The following is a 20,644-nucleotide window of genomic DNA, read 5'->3' on the forward strand; positions in this document are numbered from 1 at the left end:
AAAAGTAAAGGAGGGAGGGAGAAATCGAGAATTGAAGGGGGAGAATCTCAAATGACTTGACGGTGAGATAGAGCAACGAGAAAGTCGTCGAGGGAATGACACGTAAGGAAAACGGGCAACTGATGTGAATTTGCTCTACAAAACTTAATGACCAGCGGAAGATAAATTTACATGAAAAATGATGAAAATACGCTCATTGTTCTATAGAATCAAACATCCACTACTTTTATATATTACTCTTATTTCATTTATAAAATATTTTTAATATATTTTATTATAATTAAAAAAATTTAAAATTTATTAACTTTATATAAAAATTTAATAATTTTCAACTTTTCTCTTAATAAATGTACATATTTTAATAATATATTTTCTTTTTTCAACATTTAATAGAGGTTAAATAAAAAAAATTGCAATGAAAATTTAATGAGATAACTTATAAATAAGATAAAAAAATATTCTCTTTCTATCTTATAAATAAAACTAGATGGAGTAATATAAGGCAAGCGAAATGTCACGATCTGTAATTTTTTATGAGATTAAGAAGGTTCGGAATGTTTCAAAACCTCTCAAAAAGCTCCTAGATAACCTTAAGAGTGTTAGAGAATGTAAGAATATTTTAAAAAGATTTACAAAACTCAAGCCTCAATATTTTAATTTTGCCTTTGGATATTTACATGATATTTGTTATAAATATTTATAAGAGAATTTTAGAGAATAATTGTAACCATAGAATTGATTTAATTTTCATTATCCATTAAAAAGATGAAAATTTTTTAGATTTAAGAAGAGGTGTATAAATACCTCACTCCTCTTTATTTATAAATTATCTCGAGTTTTCAAAACAATAATACTCTTATATTTTTTAAATTTTCTTAACTAATTTTTACCTTCAAACTTTTCCTTTCCTCAATTTAATCAAACTTCCTCCTTTTCAAATAAGTTAGGCCTACCTAATACCTTTCAAAAAAAGATGTAATTGCACGAGTTGAAAGACAAATCCCATGACAGGAAGCTTGGGATTGAGAATTAGTCTACGGACGCTTAAATACTGGAGCATAATAGCATATGCTCTTGTCCTTACGAAAAATATATATATATATATATATATATCACGACAGCATGAAGGAACAATCAGCAACTGGTTCACATCTTGATCTGCAAAGTGCGCGTTCTTCGCTGGTTGATTAGCACAATCGATTGATTTGTGGCCCACTGAAATTAATTTCAATATCCCATGGTTGACACATAATATTTCTAATCTGCTGAATAAGTGGGCATCAGTGTGTGGTAAGGTATGCAATCCCTCGTAATCAGTTTCATCCCTTACATTGAATCAGCGTGAATCTTTATCTTGCTCGGATTGCAATCTAAACACAGCAGAAGTTTCGTTTCAATCCCTTCGAGCTCCACTTCAGTGGAGGCTCCAAAACCCAGACTATGTTGAAAACCAATGACACGTCAAACATCTACTACTGTGAGGAGAATGTGTTCATCTCCACAATTGGTGGCTAAATGTCACGGATGATATCTCCATGACCGTATAAAGACCAATGTAATAAACGATTCGCTGGTTAGCCTCGCACAATATAGGTAAAGAGGGCAACATTGGCATTGGGGGTGTTCTGCCTCAGTTTTCGGGCTGAGTGCACAACTGGTCGGGGGCTAGTGCCGCCTCCCTGATGAGCCCATGACAGGGCGAAACCAGTGTGATCCGTATATAGTAAGGCTTGTCCTGAGGATTATGGGGTCCTCCAGGACGCCACACGGGCGCTGTATGCTGCGCCAGACTCTCAGCCCGTGATATAAAGCTTTGTTAACGTTTTTCAAAGCTCTAGCCTAAGCCAATTAAATTCTCAAACAAATCGAGAGATCAAAAGTTCAAACCATTTTAATCATTTTGAGAATTTAATTAATCATTTACAACAACATCATTTGTGGAATTGCATTATCACATTTAGACTTCGAATAAAAATATATTGAAAAACAATATGAGCTTTTTAAGCTTTAATCATTGAGAGTCAGCCATGAAAATTGGTCAGCTTCGTAGAAACGATATCTAACCCCTTATTTACTCCTTGTTTGGTTGGAGGAAAAGGGAAAAAAAATTCATTAAAATTTCCCTCCCCTTCCCTTATTTGACAAAGTGAGGGACTGGAAAATTAAATTAAATTTTCCATCCTCCCCTTTAAAACCTCCCCAAAATTAGGGGAATTCCTCCTTCCCCACCTTGCATTAAAATTTTTTTCCTCCGTATAGAGAGGCATGGCTTATAATGATGGGATCATTCCATATAGAGAGACCTTTTTTTCCCCTCGGTTCAGAAGCATTTAGCCCAGAATATGAAGAGATCACCCAATTTAATTATGAAAAACTCAACCCATTTAAGCATACCCTCAAGCTGGGTTTTGTAGGATAAATTAAATTTGGTGCGTGTTTAATTTCTGCATGAGTACACCAAAACCAGAATTTCAAAAGTTTTTTTACCTGAAACTAAGAATAATATTAATCCAATAAGAATCTCTGCACAAAATAGATAATGGCCTTCTCCAAAGCCGAAACGACTAGTTATATGGATGTTCCCTAGAGAAGGCATAGTAGCCATGATGACGTGGCTAAAGCCCTTGCTGTATTTTTAACGAGTACACGTTCTCAACATCCTCTACTTGGGGAAAAAAAATTAGAGAAAGAGAAATAAAGAAGGTACCTGGCAGGGCCAAGGGGTGAAACCAAAGCTCCAGGTTCGAGGGGCCAATTTTATATGACTAAATATATTATTTAATTATTTTATTTTAAATATTTATTTTTATTATTATGATATCTTTAAAATAATTTTAGGGATGACGAAATTTCTAGTTTCTTAAATTTGTTTTAATTATTGATTTAATTTTTAAAGTTTTAGCTCTATGAGTCAAGTATTTAAAATTTTATCACCATGCAAAATAAGTCATTTTGTTTAGATGGGAAAAATAAAATAAGGACTAATTGTGTATAATTATAAAATTTTAAACACTTAATTTGTAGAATTTAAATTTCATTAATGAAATCGATAATTAGAATAAACATAAAGGATCAAAAGCTTCATTATATCATAAGGAGATTATATGTGCAAGTAAAAGAGAAATGGATAAAATTAGAAAACGAATGCATAGTTTATAGAGACAATGATCAAAGTCAAAAGTGAAAAAATGAGGGGCTGCAAGGCAATAATTTTACCCCTTGATTTAATCCTCAAGTGCCGTCCCACCATGTTAAAATCGAGCCACAAGAATACAACGTAAGTCTGCCCCTAGTTCTAAGTGATGTAGAAGAGGTATAAAGAAATAAAACACACTGAGATTGTGTTTGGATAGATAAATTTGATTTCAAAATTTAAATTTAAAATTTTATGTTTAAAATCTCATATTTAAAATGTATAAATTTTTTTTATTTAGATTTAAATTATAATGTCAAATTCTTTTGTTTAGATCTAAAGAAAAATTCTAAGTTTTAAGTTATACATTTAAATTTAAAAGCAACTCAAACAACATCAACGGTCCAATTTTAATCAAAATTGGCAGTCTAAACAGTCAACTTTAACTAGAATTGGATCGTCGGCGCCTACTAGGATCAAATGAGAGACTTCCACCCAGACCATAATGTTGATAATGACTAAAGTGTCAGGACCCTAGGTCATAGGGTACAATAATTTTTTAAATTATTAATAATTTAAAAAAATTTAATAATTTAAAAAATTATTACACCTTGCATGGCTTCATGTTATGGAATCATTAAGCAATCATCTCATCATCAATGTTAAGAAAAATATCACTTTCAATATAAGTTGTTAGACAATTATTTATCAATAGATTTCTCATACATTTTGCAACAATTTTTTTACAAATTTCATAGTAGAAAAAAGCTTTTTTATCATTGTTATGGCAATTGATGATATCATTCTTAACTTCAAGAAAGCATAAAATTTTTTAGAGCACAGACATTTTTGAAGTTGAACCAAGGGGAGTAAGATATTTGGACCAAGTTGCAAAATATTGAAACATATGAACTCTTATTGCCATTTTTCGTAAATTCAAAGGGCGTGTTTGCCTCCTGAATTCTATGTAGCACTACCTATGATTGAGATTAGATGACTAACTTTTACTAAGACTAGACTATCAACATCAACTAAGGCTTGATCGTCAGTGTCAACCAGGACAAGATCGGTTGGTCCCAGTCGTCCAATCATGATTAATAGCAGCGGCCTTGTCCAGATTAGCAGTAGCAGCTCAATCCTAATCGGTTGTCCAGTTCTAATCACGGTTGGTAATTTGGTCCTATTTGGCACCGCCAACAAGCTAGTCAAATTATAAAGAGATTGATGCAGAATTTAAAATAATAAGGTTTTTAGAAATTATTTTAAATTATAAAAAAATTGGGGTAGAATTTAGTTTTAAATTTGAATCAAATTCAAATTCATATATTTTTAATTATTCAGATAATAAATTTAGCTTAAATTTATATTTAAATTTAAATCTTTATACATTCAAACATAACATGAAGGTTTTGAGTTAGTCATTGCATTTGACATTTAATTGAAGAAATTTTGTCTGATTCAAAGTGCATACAATTTATTACGCAAGTAACATTGTCGCCTGTAACATGAATCTAATCTCTCTTCTTTCACGATAAACTCTTTCTATTGGATTCACACTGTCTCGGTAGACTTGTCTCGAGAATATTTTCTCCTCTTGCTTGTTGCTAGTATCCTTATCTATATATAAATGGTCCGATTATCTATATAAAATTATATTTCATTTTAAAAAATTATCTTTTATTTTATTATTATTTGTATTCAAATTATAAATTTTGAGGTCTGAGCTCAACTCAATTTAATTGACTTTAAAATAATTAAAAAAATATTTATGAAGCTCAATCACTAAGTTAAGGCCAAATATAGGCCATTATCTCCACCCTTTGCACATGGTGAGTGGCCACAATAGAGAAAGTGCTTCTAAAATTCAAGAAAAGTGATAATTATGGATTTGGGCACTAAACCAAAATTATTTATAAATAAAAGAGCCCTCTCTCAACAAGAATCATTATCAACATCAACAAATTACTAGTTAAATTCATAGACTTCATGTCTGCTACTTTATTTTATTTTTTCTTTTATCATATAATTTTAGTCTTTATTTTTCTGTTATACAGCCAACATAGCTTGCCACCTTCTTTTTTTAATTAATGTATCTCTATTTTTTTGCATCTATATTAATTTTTTTCATTTCGCTATCTCACATCTAGGTAAATTGTGGTAAGAGAGCTTGGGTTCCGCGCGTTTGATTAAAAGTCAAATTCTTCTATCCTTTTAAAACTTCACATCTCTGGCATGCCTCACAATACTTTTTTTTTGTTTTTGCCAAGCAACTACAAAGTTCTTTTTGGCAATGTGTATCATTATTTTTCAAACCCAATTTTTGAATAAAGCGATCCAATGGATTGAAGTCAACAGCTGGCAAATTAATAAACTGATCAACAAAATATTCACAGCCATATAATATGAAAAATAAGCTGCATTGTTCATTGAAAAACATTGTGACTCATTTTTTATTTCTTATCAATATCAATATATCCATTCATTGAATTGAGAAGTCAGGGTATTTAAAAAAGACCTAAATTATCAACAGGAGTGGAGTTTAATTTAGTAGAAGGAGCTTATCTTTTATAACATAATGAATTAAAGTTTAAATTCTTCTTGGATGAAATGCTCACATTCATTGCAAAACAGTACCTTCAATAGGAATATATGTATGGGTTAAAAAAACAATTCAAATTGATATGAACTGACCAAACTAATTATTAAAAATGCAAGATTTTTTGATTTTTTTTATAATAAAATCAATCGGTTTGATTGTGTAAAGTTATGCCAAAGGTTTTTTTTTTTTTAACCTTTGACAAGTTTAATTATTTGTAGCTCATTAGAAAAAAAAATATATTACTCCCTTCATTTAAAAATATAAAACATTACCCTTAACAAAGTAATCACTTTTCTTCAAACTAATCATATCTTTTTATATTTACTCCTATTTAATAAAATATATTAAAATAAATATAAAATAATTTATTTAATAAAGTATTTAAAAAAATAATGTACATTTTTCAACACTCAACCTTTCCAAAAAAAAAGCCTCACGGAGGGAGTACAATTTAGCTAAATAATACCTGCAAAAGCTGGAATTGAGGGCAGGAGTGAGATGATGACTTAATGGAAGAAGCGATGAAGAAGATGGAGGCATTTCAACAGCAGAGATGAAGAACCGACGCATGGACCGGTCACGGAAGTGTCCCTCTCGTGCCAGAACGGGTTAGTTTTGAAATATAAAGAGGCATTAGAAAGCCAGCAAAGCCATCGTGGAATCCAATGAAGATACAGAAACTGAGGACGATGATGATGTCGAGCATACATTTGATCAAATTGGCTGTCAAAAAAGTCATCTTAACGCAGAAATCTCAAAAGCGAACCAAGCTTCTTCTTTTGAAATATAAGGGATATGAATGAACAAAAACCCGCCAAGTACAATTCTACAAAGGCCTTCATCTCATCTCCTCTTTCTTCCTTGTGCTCTCCGCTGTCCTTTAGGATGGAAAATATTTTCAGCGACATGTGGATATCCCATTGCTCTCCGTTTTTGACAGGGTAGAAAAAGAGTTGAACAGAGCATCACCGTATATGTGTATATAAGCTAGCTGTAAAAAGCTACAACCTACGAGTACAAGACAACAAGAAGAACGACAGACGATCATGTTATGGTCAATTGATTACTATTATTCTTGTTATTATTGGCCACTGAAGATTGCTAGGAAACATCGAACGTGATGGAGCATAATTCTATGATATCGGCCTGCGGTGGTACTGGTGGGCTCGTGAGCGTGAGGAATGAGACCGGACGTAACTACAGATTGAATGGGTGATAAGTAAATAAATATTGCGCGCATGGCAGGCTCCCATTGGGGGAGTGGGAACGAATCATGGGACAAAGATGGCTGTTAAACCCGAGACAAAAGTAGAGCGATCTCAATTTAAAACCCTGTTGATGGGGTCCTCTCTCCAGTAAATGCTCAAATCCAGGGGCTGGTTTTGTTCCGGCGGTTTCATCACCTTTGTTTTTTTTTTTTTTATGGTTTTTAATTGGGGTTCAGTTCAATCATATCAGTGTGAGGGCTATCATCATGGGAAGGCAGGCGAAGTGGGTAGAGTTGAGTATGGCGCCATGGGCTCTGGACTCTGGAGCCTGGACCAGAGCTCCATGTGACCCCAACGCGTGTGATCTGGAAAGGCTTTGTTGAATCAGTGATTTGAGGGGAAGCAGGTGTTTGCCCTGCAATTTTGTAACAACCATAATGAGCTGAGGGGGATAACCCCCCAGAACCCCACTTCTGGTCTACCCGTTCTGATGTTTCCATTTTTCATAATAATTGCCCTGTAGGACTACAATCGTTTTTGTGTGTGTGTGTGTGTGTGTGTGAGGCCTTGTTTGCTTCAACTTGTCGGCAAAATTAGGTGATGCCTGCCTCTTATCACTGCCAGGGTTGCTCCATCTCTATCTGTTTTCCGTGTTCTGCCTCAGTCCTTCCTTTCATCCACCCTCTATTATATTTCTATAGCTTTAGCCTTTGTATAATCGTATCAGTACATTGTCAATTATTTTAAAGTAATTAACGAAAGTTAGTTGAATCATTTCTATTGTCTTAAAAAATTGGGAGAGTGACAGTAGAGTCCCAAAATAATCAATTTATAACAGTTAAGTCCCTACAAAATTTTTTTAAAAATCAATTGTAAAAATATTGATTGAGATAGTTATAAATTCAGTTGTTCTAAATGCAAATAAAATATTTAAATTTTAAATAATACTCTCAATTTGCAGCTAAAATTTCTGTTTATAACTATTTTAATTAATATCTATAGCTTATTTGAAAAAAATCTGTCGTGAATCTAACTATCAAAATTTTCAGTTTTGAGTTTTTATTGTCTTCTTCCTAAAAAATTTAATCACAATTTACCTTTATCAAATATATGGTTTTTAAATCCTTTTACCGTGTAAAAATTACAAAAAAAAAGTAGAATAGAAAAAATAATTAAAAATTATTTTCTCTACACAGTAATTTATATATTAAAAAAAAGATCATCTGAGAAAAGACTGAACTATATATTGAGAGGCATGTAATAATGGGGCGGGGTGGGTTCACTCTACTATTTTTTTCCTTCGCCAAGTCCCTACTTTGAATATAAATTCTTCAAATTAAATTTATATTTTAAAAATTATTAAATTTAAATTATATAATTTAATTTAACAGTTCAAATATGCGGCAATCTCTTGTCTCATCTTGAATGCAGGTGCGAAAAGCCAATCCCAAGTGGGAAGGAGTAAGTCATAGCATGTGTGGAAAATATTTTTTAATTGTGGAAGAGGCGTCATGATGGTCCGATTAAGAGAAGCGCAATTCCTGGTCAAACCTGGGACTTAAAACTCCCTGAAAATCAGATAACCCTTTCACAGTGTGAAACCAACACTTGGGCCCCTACGTGTTGATTATCATATTCCCTCCGGGAAACTGAAATTTAGTCCCCAGAAATTCCGCGTCTCCAAATATTTTATTCATCGTCCACGCATTCTATTTTCTCTCTCGTAAAAATTAAAACCTGGCTTTTCATTTGTCCAAAAACCAATTAAATTAAAAATTGGCTACGAGAGAACAAATTCCGCAAACGGAAAATTTATATTAGACCGCTGCAATTTACAGAGTCACCCCTTACTCTTCGGGATGGGAAAATGGGAAGTCATACAAACTAGCCAAATCCTAAGAACTACGTACACCACCCGGAGCAAAAACAACATTGGTGGGTCGAAACGGTACAAAACAACCGAAACCCACCAAATCATTTCCCCTACCAACCATATCTTATAGACCCCAACATACAATAACTCCCGTGTCCCCAATTCCATCTATTTCCCCATTTTCCCAGGCCGTACACGTTCGAGTTCAAAATGTCCAAAGTGCCCTCGTCGTGTACCATCACGATCTAGGGTGCAGCAAATCAAAGGGCCGGTGAGCTATGGGAGCTGCGGCAGTGGCCCACGGGCCAACGGGAATGGGCCGAGGGTGCGTCTGGGCTATCGGGTGGGGGCGGTTGCCACCGGCGGCGGCGGCCGCGTAGGGCGGCACGGCGACTCGCTCGCATGACGGGCACATGGTGAGGGTCGTGGGTGGGGTCATTTGCATGTATAGTTGCGGAGAGAGTTTCAACGCTCTAAGCTCTTGAACTTCCTTCTGCAACCGCCTGTTCTCCTCCGTCAGATTCTCACAGCATCTCTTCAAGAACTCACAGTCTACCTCAGTTTGCTTCAGCTTGGTCCTGAAATTTCAGTTCAGATTCCGTAAATTCTCAAGTTCTGCGAATATGTTTTATTATGAAGGAAGGGAGATCGCTGAAAATATCTTACCTTGCCCTTCTGTTCTGGAACCAGACCTCTACTTGTCTCGGTCGAAGGCCCAGCTGCTTTGCGAGTGCCAACTTTTGCTTCTGCAGAAAAAGAACGACTTCTTCGTCAGCAAAAGAAAGTGTGTATTTAGCTTTTTGGATGCTAAGAAAACTAAGATTTTCTGTCATTAACCAGAGACAAAACAGAAGGGTGATGATTCTTACGGGATTGAGGGTATTGTGCTCTTTGAAGCTTTCCTCGAGAATAGCGGATTGATCTTTCGAAAGCCTGAGCTTTTTCCTGGAGGTTTCGCCGTCTTCTTCGTCACTGATTCCTCGAGAGCAGTCTCTGTCGGCGTCATGCTCTTCTCCGTTGGGCTCCCTCTCACTTCTCTTGCCACTGACGCTCGATATCGTGCTGTTCGGAGACGAAACGCCGGCCTCCTCTTCGCAGTCCACCCCGGAAGGCAATCGGTTCACGTCGATTCCTCGCAGGAAAGATCTTCCCTCGCCTCTGCATGTCTCAGAATCCCGATCTGCACGTCAAAACATAACGAGTCAGGTTAATAAACGAAAACGGATGATTAATTTAAGTCGCACGCAAGGGAAAAGATTTAATTTTAGCAAGAGCTTTGAAGGAGAGCGTGAAGAAAAAGGGGGTGCGAAAACGATTGTTAAATTGCAAAAAGACATAGTGAAAAGCAGAAGCGAGAAAAAAAAAAAGTAAAAAAGGGGGGCAAATTATTCTATCCGAGCGCGTTGGCTTCTCGGGAAAGAGGGCAAGTTCAAAAGGAGAAGGGAGACCAGAAAAGGATAAAAATAAAAAGGTGATAAACCAGAACAGATCTGGAAGCCAAAAACCATGCAGGTGAAGAATAGGAAGAGAGAAGGCAAGAAGAGAGACCTGAGGAGGCGAAGGCGTCGTTCCAAGAGGGTTTGGGAAGATTGGAGGAAGCAGGAGAAGTAATAGAAGAAGGGAGGAGATTGAGGTGCAGAGGATTATTAGGAGGTTTGTTGGGGAAGCTCAAGCTGAGACTCAAACCCAGGTCGTCCTTCTCAACCATGATGGTATTACGTTGCAGACCAAAACCGAAGCTTGTGGCGTCAGGAACCAGTTTTGTGAGTTTGGCGTTGTGGAGGGAGGGGGGGGGGGAGAGAGAGAGAGAGATGGGGAGGCGTGGGATAGAATAGATACACGGGGGAGGGAGGGTTCTTGGGGGGGATTATATAGAAAGAGAGAAGTGCAATGAAGAGTTAATGTCAGAAAGCCCAATTTCCTCAATCATGGCTTTTGCCCCCCAAATAATACAACTCTTTTGTCAGTCCGTCTTCTCCCTCTCGCCTTTGACCATTTGGTAATTTCATATCCACACTCTCTCTGTCTTCACTCTTTCACTTTCACTCTCCAGTAACACCGCAACAACTAACCCTATTAACTGCGTGCCTCCTCAGCTCACTTGCCCCCCTCTTCCGGAAAAGCTGCCATCTACTGCTCATATGCTCATTGACACCTGAACAAATATCAAAGAAAATCATGATTGTACTGGAGGCCCAATTGTGCGGTGTCCATGTCCAAGATAATTCCCCCGCAGAAAATTATAATTAGACCCCACATTAAGAAATTAATTGTTATAAAATTTATTAATAATTGAATTAAATTATATTAATAATACATTATCAATAAATTTTATAATAATTAAATTTTAATATAATTCTCCCTGTCTTCTTCACTCAACTCAAGGAAATGTATGCGGCTTTTTTTTAAATTATTTTTAATATATTTTATCAAAATTAAAAATTATTAATTATTAATTTTATTTAAAAGTTTAAAAATTTTAACTTTACTTCTATTCAATATATATACTTTAATGAGATATACCCTCTATTCAATATTTAATGAATTACAAATGAAAAAATATATAATAAAAATTTAATAAAATGATTTATAAATAAAATTAAAAAATTATCCTATAAATAAAAGTAAATAAAGTATATAATTATACTTACATACATACAAATATACCCGCGTGGAGTGTGCGCATGTATGTTTTACTTTTTTTTTTTTTCCTTTTGAATGAGGTATGAGTGTGTTTCTTAATTATAATAGTGACTCGTTTTAAATTGCCGGGTGATGCAGACAACAGTGTTTTTTTTTTTTTTTGATAAGCAAGGGGGGCCTGCGGTTATATTTATTTTGTATATTGATTAATTTGATATTTGCGTGATTAGTAAATGCTAGATGGGATTATAGTATTATATTAACAAATAAATTCTTAGATAAATTAGGCGCGCTATATTATTTATAATCTATTTAATTAAAATATCTTAAATTATTTAAATAAAATCATTTGTAATATTATTTTAATTAATTTTATTCTTATGATACAATGTATATTTAATTAATTTTATTTTTTCTCTCTGCTATCATTAATGTCAAATTCAATTTATATTCAATGACATTTAAATAATATATTTTTATTAGATAAAACATAAATGACATGTTGCACCTAATCAATCTAAAAATTTCTCATTAAAACAATAAAAAAATAATTATGACAAAGAACATGCAACATTATCACTTATATTTCTCCCTTCGATATTATAAAGAACTTTATATTTTTAATAAATCAATTAGTTATTTTTAAAATTACATGTATTTTTATATTTATCACTGTTAATAAAGTATCTCAATTAAAAAACTTTCTCAATCACTTGATTAAAAAAATTTATTAATTACACTTTATGCCCCTTAATTGAGGGTATTTTTCTAGAAAAATTTCATTATTGGTGCATTAGAATACTCAAAATATCTTGTATTTTTAATATTTTATCTCATAAAAAATATCTTATATTTTTCTACAGAGGGAGCAATGAATTATTTAGCATGCTTATTTATTTGAGCATCAAATATACTTGCGTAAAATATAGGGCCTACAATTAAGTTTGTTTTTAAAAATATAACTTTATATCCTTGTAATTTTTTTTAATATTTTGAATTCTTAGACTTTTATTTTTAAATATTTTAAATTTTTATAATACTGTTCATTGAGAGATTTAAAATATTAACAAATAAAAATATAAAAAATTAAAATATTAAAAAAATGTAAAAATATATAATAAAATTTAAAAAAAATGTTAAGACTTGAAGTTATATTTTTTCTTTTAAAAACTTTGCTTTGTGGGAGGGGACTATCTCTCTCGAAGACATTAATGCCTTTCGCATTTACGCTTAAAGCATTCAAAGGCTCCATCTGGTTCCATTTTTGGTAAACAATCAAATCAGATAAAACTAATCAGTAAAAAAAAAAAAAACAGTGCTTTATTTTGATCAGTTTAGTTCGTTTTAACGAGCCTTGTGTGGTTTAAAAACACTTGTCGCGCATATTTGAATAAAAAGTTTCGTATTTAACTGGCTAGAATCTCTTATAAAATGACTCATGCTTATCAGTTCCGAAGACTTATGCATCACTATTCACATGTGAATACGATGACCCTGTCATTAAATTTGCATCACAAAAATTTTAAAAAATAACTTCATTTTGTAGCTGAAATTAAAAAAAGAAGTTAATTTTCTAAAGCTTTAAATTGACGATTTTGTTCTCACAGATCATGTTTAAAGCCCTCACATGCGTCTCCTAAAATAAAATACTGGACATGCCGTTCAGTAATAGTGAATACTTTCAATCCGTAAGGGGCATGAATAATTTAGAGATTGTTTGGTAATCTATTTTAAAAACAGTTTTTTTATTTTTTTAAATAAAAGAATAAAAAAATTCATTCAATAATATGTTTTTAAAAAGTATTTGAAGAATAAAAAATAAAATATTATTTTAAAAATAAAAAAAATAATTTTTAAGTATTTTGAAATTATTATTCTGAAGAATATAAAAGAATAAAAAATATCTATTTTTATTTTTTATTTTAAAATATGTTTTATAAAATATTAATTCTAAAAAAATAATTTCAAACATGCCCTTAATTTCGTACGTAGTCTGAGTCAAGTAGGATGTGTACAGTATCTAGCTTGCATATTTATGGAAAGAGAGATGATATATTTTTGTTTGATAAACGCGATACCACTTGTGATGTGATTAATAAGAAATTAAAAAAATATTAATTTTGATAAATAACATTTCCTCTAACTCTATTTATAAATTATTTTTAAAATTTTTTACACATATAATTCATATTATAAGATAAAATAAAATAAATAGCATATCTATTCTTAAGTTATGTTTTAATATTTAAAGAAAAAAATGAATGATTCAGTCAGTTAAGGATTAATTATAATAGGTATGTTGTGTTTTAGTAAGAAATTTAATTTGAGAATAAAAAAATAAAATACATCTAATTTATTTTATGAATGGACCATATTTTAAAATATTCAAAGATCTTATCCATAATTTATGAGAGCTTTATTTTTTTGAGACTATTGAGCTAATTTTCTCTTATTTTAACATATTTTTATCATAATTTGAAAAATCATCATGTTCATTAACTCTATTGAATAATTTAATAAATTTTATCCTTTATTTTATGAATCATATATTCCTCTGGTCCTATTTATGAGTGAGGGAGAGGAAAAAATTTAGTTATATTTATAGAAAACTTATCAATTTTCAATGCTATTATATATATTTTTGCCCTTATTAAATGTTTTGAATAAAAATATCAATAACAAGATTTAAGAATATCTATTAGGAATAAAGGTAAAAATTTATTAAATTTTAAGATAAAGTTAATGAGGTTTAAGGGTTTTCTTTAGTTCACGTGAAGCATACTAAAAGTGATTTATAAATAAGATCAAAGAGGATATATTTCAATAAGATACTCAATCCATTCCAAATTACAAAACACTTTTAAGAGAGATTCGGGGTTTCAAAATATAAGACACTTTAAGAAGATTTGAGACTTATTTTAATATTATTTATTCTCTCTCTATAATTAATTTTTGTATCTTCTCTTTTCAATTTATTAAATAATGGGTACTTTTAAAAGTTTATATACTTGTTTCTAAAAATATAAGGTTATTAGGTATATTTAATGAGATTTATTAATATGTAAGTTTTTGTCTTAAAATGTTTTATAATTTAAGATTAATGGAGCATTTTTTTTAATATTTAATGAAAGTTAAAATAAAATTATGATAAAAAAGTTAATAATACATGATAACTTTATGAGATAGTATATTTGAAAAAATAACAAAGAAAAAGAGGCAATGGAGAGTGGGAAAAGAAGGGGAGCAAGGAAAGGCCCAAAATAAATGCAGGTAGCTTTTGGATTGGGGAGGGAGGGCGAGAGTAGGAGATGCAAATCGCAAGAAATCTTGAGGCATTTAAATCCAAAGTGGGTTCCTTCTCCCCTCGGAGAACCAATTCCCTACATCAACGGCTGTCGTCAATTTCTGCCTCTCTCTTCAACGGATGGTGACGATGCACTGTTTCTCCTGTCCCTTCCGAGGGCCCCTCTTATCCTTATCCCATACGACACCCAAATCTTTCCCCGTGCGATTACCACCAGAGGGGCATCCAATCTTTTCCTCTGCGTCGCTTTCTCCACCTTTTCTGCAACTCCGTCTTTGCCTCCTGCCCTCAATCTCCTCCGCATTCTCGCGCGTCGCTTCTCCCCTCCTCAGGCCGTATGCCCCTGCTTTAATCCGCGTGCCCTTCACTCCTCCGATAAAGAGCGTGCTCGCCAGTTCTGCTCGCTAATAATTGTATCCTCGCTTACGTGAATTCATCACCATCTCTGCCCCGAGTGCTGCTTTTCCAGTGCCCTCCAAATTATTTCTCGGTCATTCCACTGCCGTGGAACAGCCAATCAAAATGAGTTTTAATTTTTAACATACTTTTAAAAATATTTAAGAAAAATGGAATAGTAACGTATTTAAATTATGATATTATGCTATAATTAAATAATAATTTAAATTTTTAAAATATAATGATTAAAAGCGTATCAAACTTATAAAAAAAATTTTCCCTCCATTTTATTATATTTAATCTTGCAGGAGGAAAAATTGTTTCACGCAACAGGTCCTTTAAACAATTTCAATATAATGTTAATAATATTTTTTTCTATTGTATCGTTCAAAATCATTTACTATTTATTTGTAATAATATTTTCAGAGACATTGAATGAAAGATAAATTTAATAAAGTATATTACATGTTTTTTTAAATTTACACGTACATAATAAGAATAATAATCTTAAAGAAAAGTATAAAAAGAATCCGAGAAGAGAGCTATCATGATTGAAGATACTCCATTCTCTAAACGAGATTCTGTGTTTGGACAATTAGGCTAGCGAAGCAGGGGCGGGGCATGTTTTCATGAAACGGATCCGAAGGGGAGGGGGGACAAGGGAGAGTGGAGTTCACGTGGGAGAAGGAGGGGCTGCGGATTTGAGGGAAGCGTGGACGAAAAACCTGTCCCTGACTCACGTGGACCAACATGCCTGCCTCCTCGACACGTGCTGCATCCTCACCCCGGGCCCCACCCGCCCCCTCCCCCCAACAAACTCCTCCGTGTCATCTTGTCCCTCCTCGCACCGACATCTTCCTTCTCACAATCATTTGAACTCCCCGCCCCCACTCTCCTGCCCTCCCCTCCCCTCCCACCCTCTCCCTATCCGCGTGCACCCCACCGCTCATTTCCCAACTATTTCATCCCTATCTTCACTCCAGGGTTTTAAAAACCAGACCGAACTGGCCGGTTCAACCGGTTGAACCGGAAACCGGCTTCTGATCCGGTTCGATCGACCCTTAAAAACCGGTCAGCAGAGAACCGGTCAACAACCGGTTAAACCGGTCAAAAACCAGTAAAATCGGACAAAAACCGGACCGGTTCTCATGAAAGAATCGGAAAAAATTAAAAAAATAAAAAAATAAATTAAAATTAAATTACATCTTTCTTGATATTTAAATGAAAAACTTCAATTATAATTAATATTAATTATGTATTTATCAATAAAAAATTATATTATCAAGCATTTATAATATATTTTTTAAAAAAATACATATTTAAATGTATTTTTATTTAATTATGATACATAAATTAAAAATATATTATTTTAATATCAACCGATTCGACCCCGGTTCGACCACAGTTCGACCAATGAACTGTAAACCAGTGTCTCATCCGATTCAATGATCGGTCCGGTTTTTAAAACCTTGCTTCACTCTCACAATAATTCCCGCTTTACCTCTTTACCCTTGGCTCGGGAAGCAGCTCCTCCGCGGATGACCAAAAAAGTCTCCCAGCCCGACCAATAGAGCAGTTCGCGTATTCCCTTGCTCGCAAGTTGCCCACCTTCGGCTCTGATCAAGAGCATGTTACGACACTGTTTAGACGGGGATACTCTTTATTTAGGATTAAAACTAGGTACTCATATTGTTGGGAAAAGAAAAAAGGAGCCGAGTTTTCATGGATAGAATAACAATGGGGCGGTCAAACCCGAGTACGATTGGCGTGAATATAATAACAAAGAAGGAGAAGCAATGATTTTAGGGTGACGGGAGTTTGAATATAGGATTAGGGAGGGGGGATTAGAGAATAGTACTAAAAAAAAGAGGGGGAGGAGAGACAAGATGTCGGGTGATGATTAAGAGTGTCCCCACGAGTGCGTGTTAGCTGTCCCACGTGTTCCCACGCATTTCCACGCACCCCAATAATGGATCTCACTTCTTAAAATCATACTCACTCATTGGCCTAACCCCACTACCCGACGAATCCCCCCTTCATCCCCATCTTTCCACCTCCCTGCCTTTTTCCCTCTCCCCAACCCCGCACGAGGCTCCCCCCCCCCCACCCCATGTGACCTGCACGTGAAGCCAGGTCCCCCACTCTCATTTCCCTTTATACGTTCCCCAGACTTCCAATAAAATAATACCAGATAAGTGTCGTGGTTAAATATTCCTGATATAACCGAAAGGAATGAGGGGCTTGTTTATTTAATATACTATAAAATTAATAGTCGCATTGACGAGGAGAAAATGAAGCGAGTCGTGTCAGGGGGCACCCAATAATTGGAATATAAGGGAAAGGACACCCCCGGGGATGGGCCCCCTGTTCCTCACTCGGGTCCGTACGGGGGTTGCCAGCATGTGAAAGGCACGTGAACTCCGGACCCCAGTAGTTCCCACCTCGTTCACGGCTAATAATGACCATGTTGCCCCCTGGATTTGGATGGCTTGCCCTTTGCCATGCCCTTACAATCATTGGAGGTGGGCAAGCATTAGGTGCTGCCGTTTCAGTTCGCTAGCCCCGTGGGCCCTCCTCCCCCCACCTCCAGATTGATTAGACTTCACACCTGACTTAGTCATGTCCTCTTCATCGAGGATCTCCTCTTGATTTTTTTTTCTTCCTAAATTTATTTTCCCCCCTTCCTCTCCTCTCTCTTTCTCTCTGTTCTGATTGCCTTTCCCTGATTACCCCTCCTCCCACCCCGCTTTATCGCTTACTCAGCATTTGCATTCAACGGCCTGGATTTTGCCACGTCATCACCGGGGCTGGAATGTCCTCGTTGCTCTGGTCGCCGAACCCTGTACTGTAAACATCAATCACAGGGTTTTTGAACCAACCTGGTTTACGTGATCAGTGTAGAGTTGTCTTCCTTTTCAAAACCGATCCCCGGTCAACACTGAACAGTATATTGCTACGTAATCATCAGATCACATCAATCTTTTTTCCCTCCCTTTTTGTAACGAAATATGGATACGTGATAAGTATTCATTTAATAGAAACGACTGAAGAAGGCACATGGTCCCCGAATAATTCTTCCAAACAAAGTCATAAATCTTTTCTTTTTCGCGCAAACGAAAAAAAAAAAAAAAACAAATGAATGATACAAACAGTAGTACTTTATCATAACTGGAAAGAACATGATGCGTACATGGTGGTTCAAGTTAATTGGCAACTGTCGCGGTCATCTTAAAAGACAGACAAAACAAAGAAACTACTCACAAGTTGCAAGTAAATAAAGGGGAGAATGATAATTAAGAATCTTGTGAGAATGTTAATGTAAAATAGCCAACTTTAATTATCAGTCACCCTAAATAAAATGGTTATAAAATGAGATTGGCAAGTTGCGAGGGGAAGGTATTGTGTTGAGACCTCGAGCTGTGCCACCCCACGTGGATCCTATTTGGCGCACCATTCTCTATAATGCCGACGGACAGCCAGGCGCACGTGTAGAATGTCTATGGCTCCATGCCACCACCACTTTCTTGGTCAAACCTGATTTTTTTTTGTTCCTTTCCTGTTCAACGGTCAAACCCCCTCGCCACCTTCCTCTCTCCTTCGTCACCGGTTCAGTCGGTCACCTTCCCAGCACCGTGGGATCTCCTAACTGTCTGATCCCCCGTTAAAACAATTCACCGCTGTTGGATTCCCAGATTTTCCACACGTGTGTTCGCCCAGTCGTTAAAAGCCATCTCGGCTCGGTTATTATTCGATCGGGTGGGTCCCGCAGTATCTGGCCACGTGATGCGCTGATCTGGCAGCCATGTGCTCGGCTGTTAAACGAATCCTCTACTTGGATCGGTTAATATCGTTAATCGATGATTATGTCCCTGTTGGTTCGCACGTGTGCTGGCTGAACCAACCTTTTTTTTTTTCCCTCTCGCGGAATATCATATTGCGGTGGAGCCCCGACCCACAAAAGGGCCCCTGGTTAAATAATCATGCATATTGAAGTCTCTAGATCTGCTCAATAATATTGGTTAGAAGCATGATTTGATTGATAAGGCTCTTAATACGACCCAGTTTATGACCATTTTAATATTAATGTTTATAAGAAAATAATCAAATCCTGGTTCTCCTAATATTTGACTAAACAAGATGACCTAGACATGAGGAGTCTGCTATTTTTTATTTCTTAGTTAACACGGAAGCAATCAGTCGGAATCGTGAAATGATGGAAGAGTTAGGAGTAATTATAAGAGGGCATGGATCAATGATTAAGACTAAAATTATAATACCGAGTTGGATTTGCATTAGTTCAACTGTAAGGGAGGTTAATTAATGGGAGGCCCACCCAAGATGATGTGAGAGAGGAAGCGAAGGGGGGGGGGGCATGTTGGATTAAAGAATGAAAAACCTTGAAGCTGCGTCTGCATGTATGTCCCCTGCTATGCAAAACGTGGCCTACCTGCAACATTATTCAATAATAATTCATAATTCAATGTTACTGTGTTAAATTAAATTTGTTCGATTTAATAATTGTGTCAACTAGCATCAAACAGTTAGTGAAAATATTTAATATTATTTTAAATAATTGGTCTTGTTATATTATTAAGTTTAGAACAGATTGGACCTCATTTCTAAAGGCGTGTTTTGAACAAATTAAACATCAAACTAAAAAAAAAGGCGGATTCTGTTAATCGATTAGCTTTCTGTGCGTATGATACACACAGACACACAATGACAATTATGTTCCAAGGGAGAAAAATAATGACAATTAAATCCCTAACAAATTTTTAGAAAAAAATTTATTGTAAATATGGATTCAAATAGTTGAAAAAAATTTAAAAGTTTCAATTACAAATATAATAATTAAATTATAATATAATAATTAATTTGCAATTCAGATTCTTATTTATAATTATTTAACCTAATATTTACAATTTAATTTACAGACAGTTGAAAACTTAATTGTCATTAATACATTATTTAATCCCTTTTGATCAAATGCAAAAGAAAGATGCAGCTCTTGAATTTATTCCAGCATAATATCATCTTATTATTGTTATTATTTTATTTTTTGGCTATACTAGAGTTTGCAGAGCAACTATAACGAAACTATTCATATTATTGTATATCAACTGTGAGGTTCTTTTCACGTGCGTTGTCCAATACTATACTCTTAATTGTGTTCTTACACTACATATTACAAACAACTACTAAATTGAATCACCAGATGCGACGAGTCTATTACGAGTTTTGATAGCTACGAGGGCTAGCTATTTGGAACACCACACGAAGCTTTCGAGCCGTGCGCCAACTTATTAATCACTCCAAATCTCAAACCTCCCGGTCTGCGCGTCTAATTATTGCCCACTCTAATTGTCTGTGCTCCTTGGGTTCTCTTACAAACACACACAGCTTGAGAATTATATAATTCTATATGTCATCGTTGATCCAGTATATCCCTTTAATAAACATCAGATTCAATTATTTGCATCGTTAATCA

At 34.6% G+C, this 20,644-nt stretch overlaps 1 protein-coding gene across 1 annotated transcript; it reads right to left on the reverse strand.

Annotated features, from left to right (window-relative positions):
- Positions 1 to 8,735: 8,735 nt before the first annotated feature.
- Positions 8,736 to 10,654, reverse strand: LOC129322756 (homeobox-leucine zipper protein HAT4-like). Its single transcript, XM_054969124.1, has 4 exons — positions 10,362 to 10,654; positions 9,683 to 9,993; positions 9,480 to 9,559; positions 8,736 to 9,391 (listed from the first exon to the last, which is right to left on the reverse strand). Exons 1-4 carry the CDS (start codon positions 10,519 to 10,521, stop codon positions 9,052 to 9,054), a joined length of 891 nt encoding a protein of 296 aa, XP_054825099.1. The 5' UTR covers positions 10,522 to 10,654; the 3' UTR covers positions 8,736 to 9,051.
- Positions 10,655 to 20,644: the final 9,990 nt, after the last annotated feature.

This window comes from Prosopis cineraria, unplaced genomic scaffold, assembly GCF_029017545.1.
Source record: "Prosopis cineraria cultivar Desert tree isolate PC_DT_omini unplaced genomic scaffold, ASM2901754v1 PC10, whole genome shotgun sequence".
NCBI lineage: Eukaryota > Viridiplantae > Streptophyta > Magnoliopsida > Fabales > Fabaceae > Prosopis > Prosopis cineraria.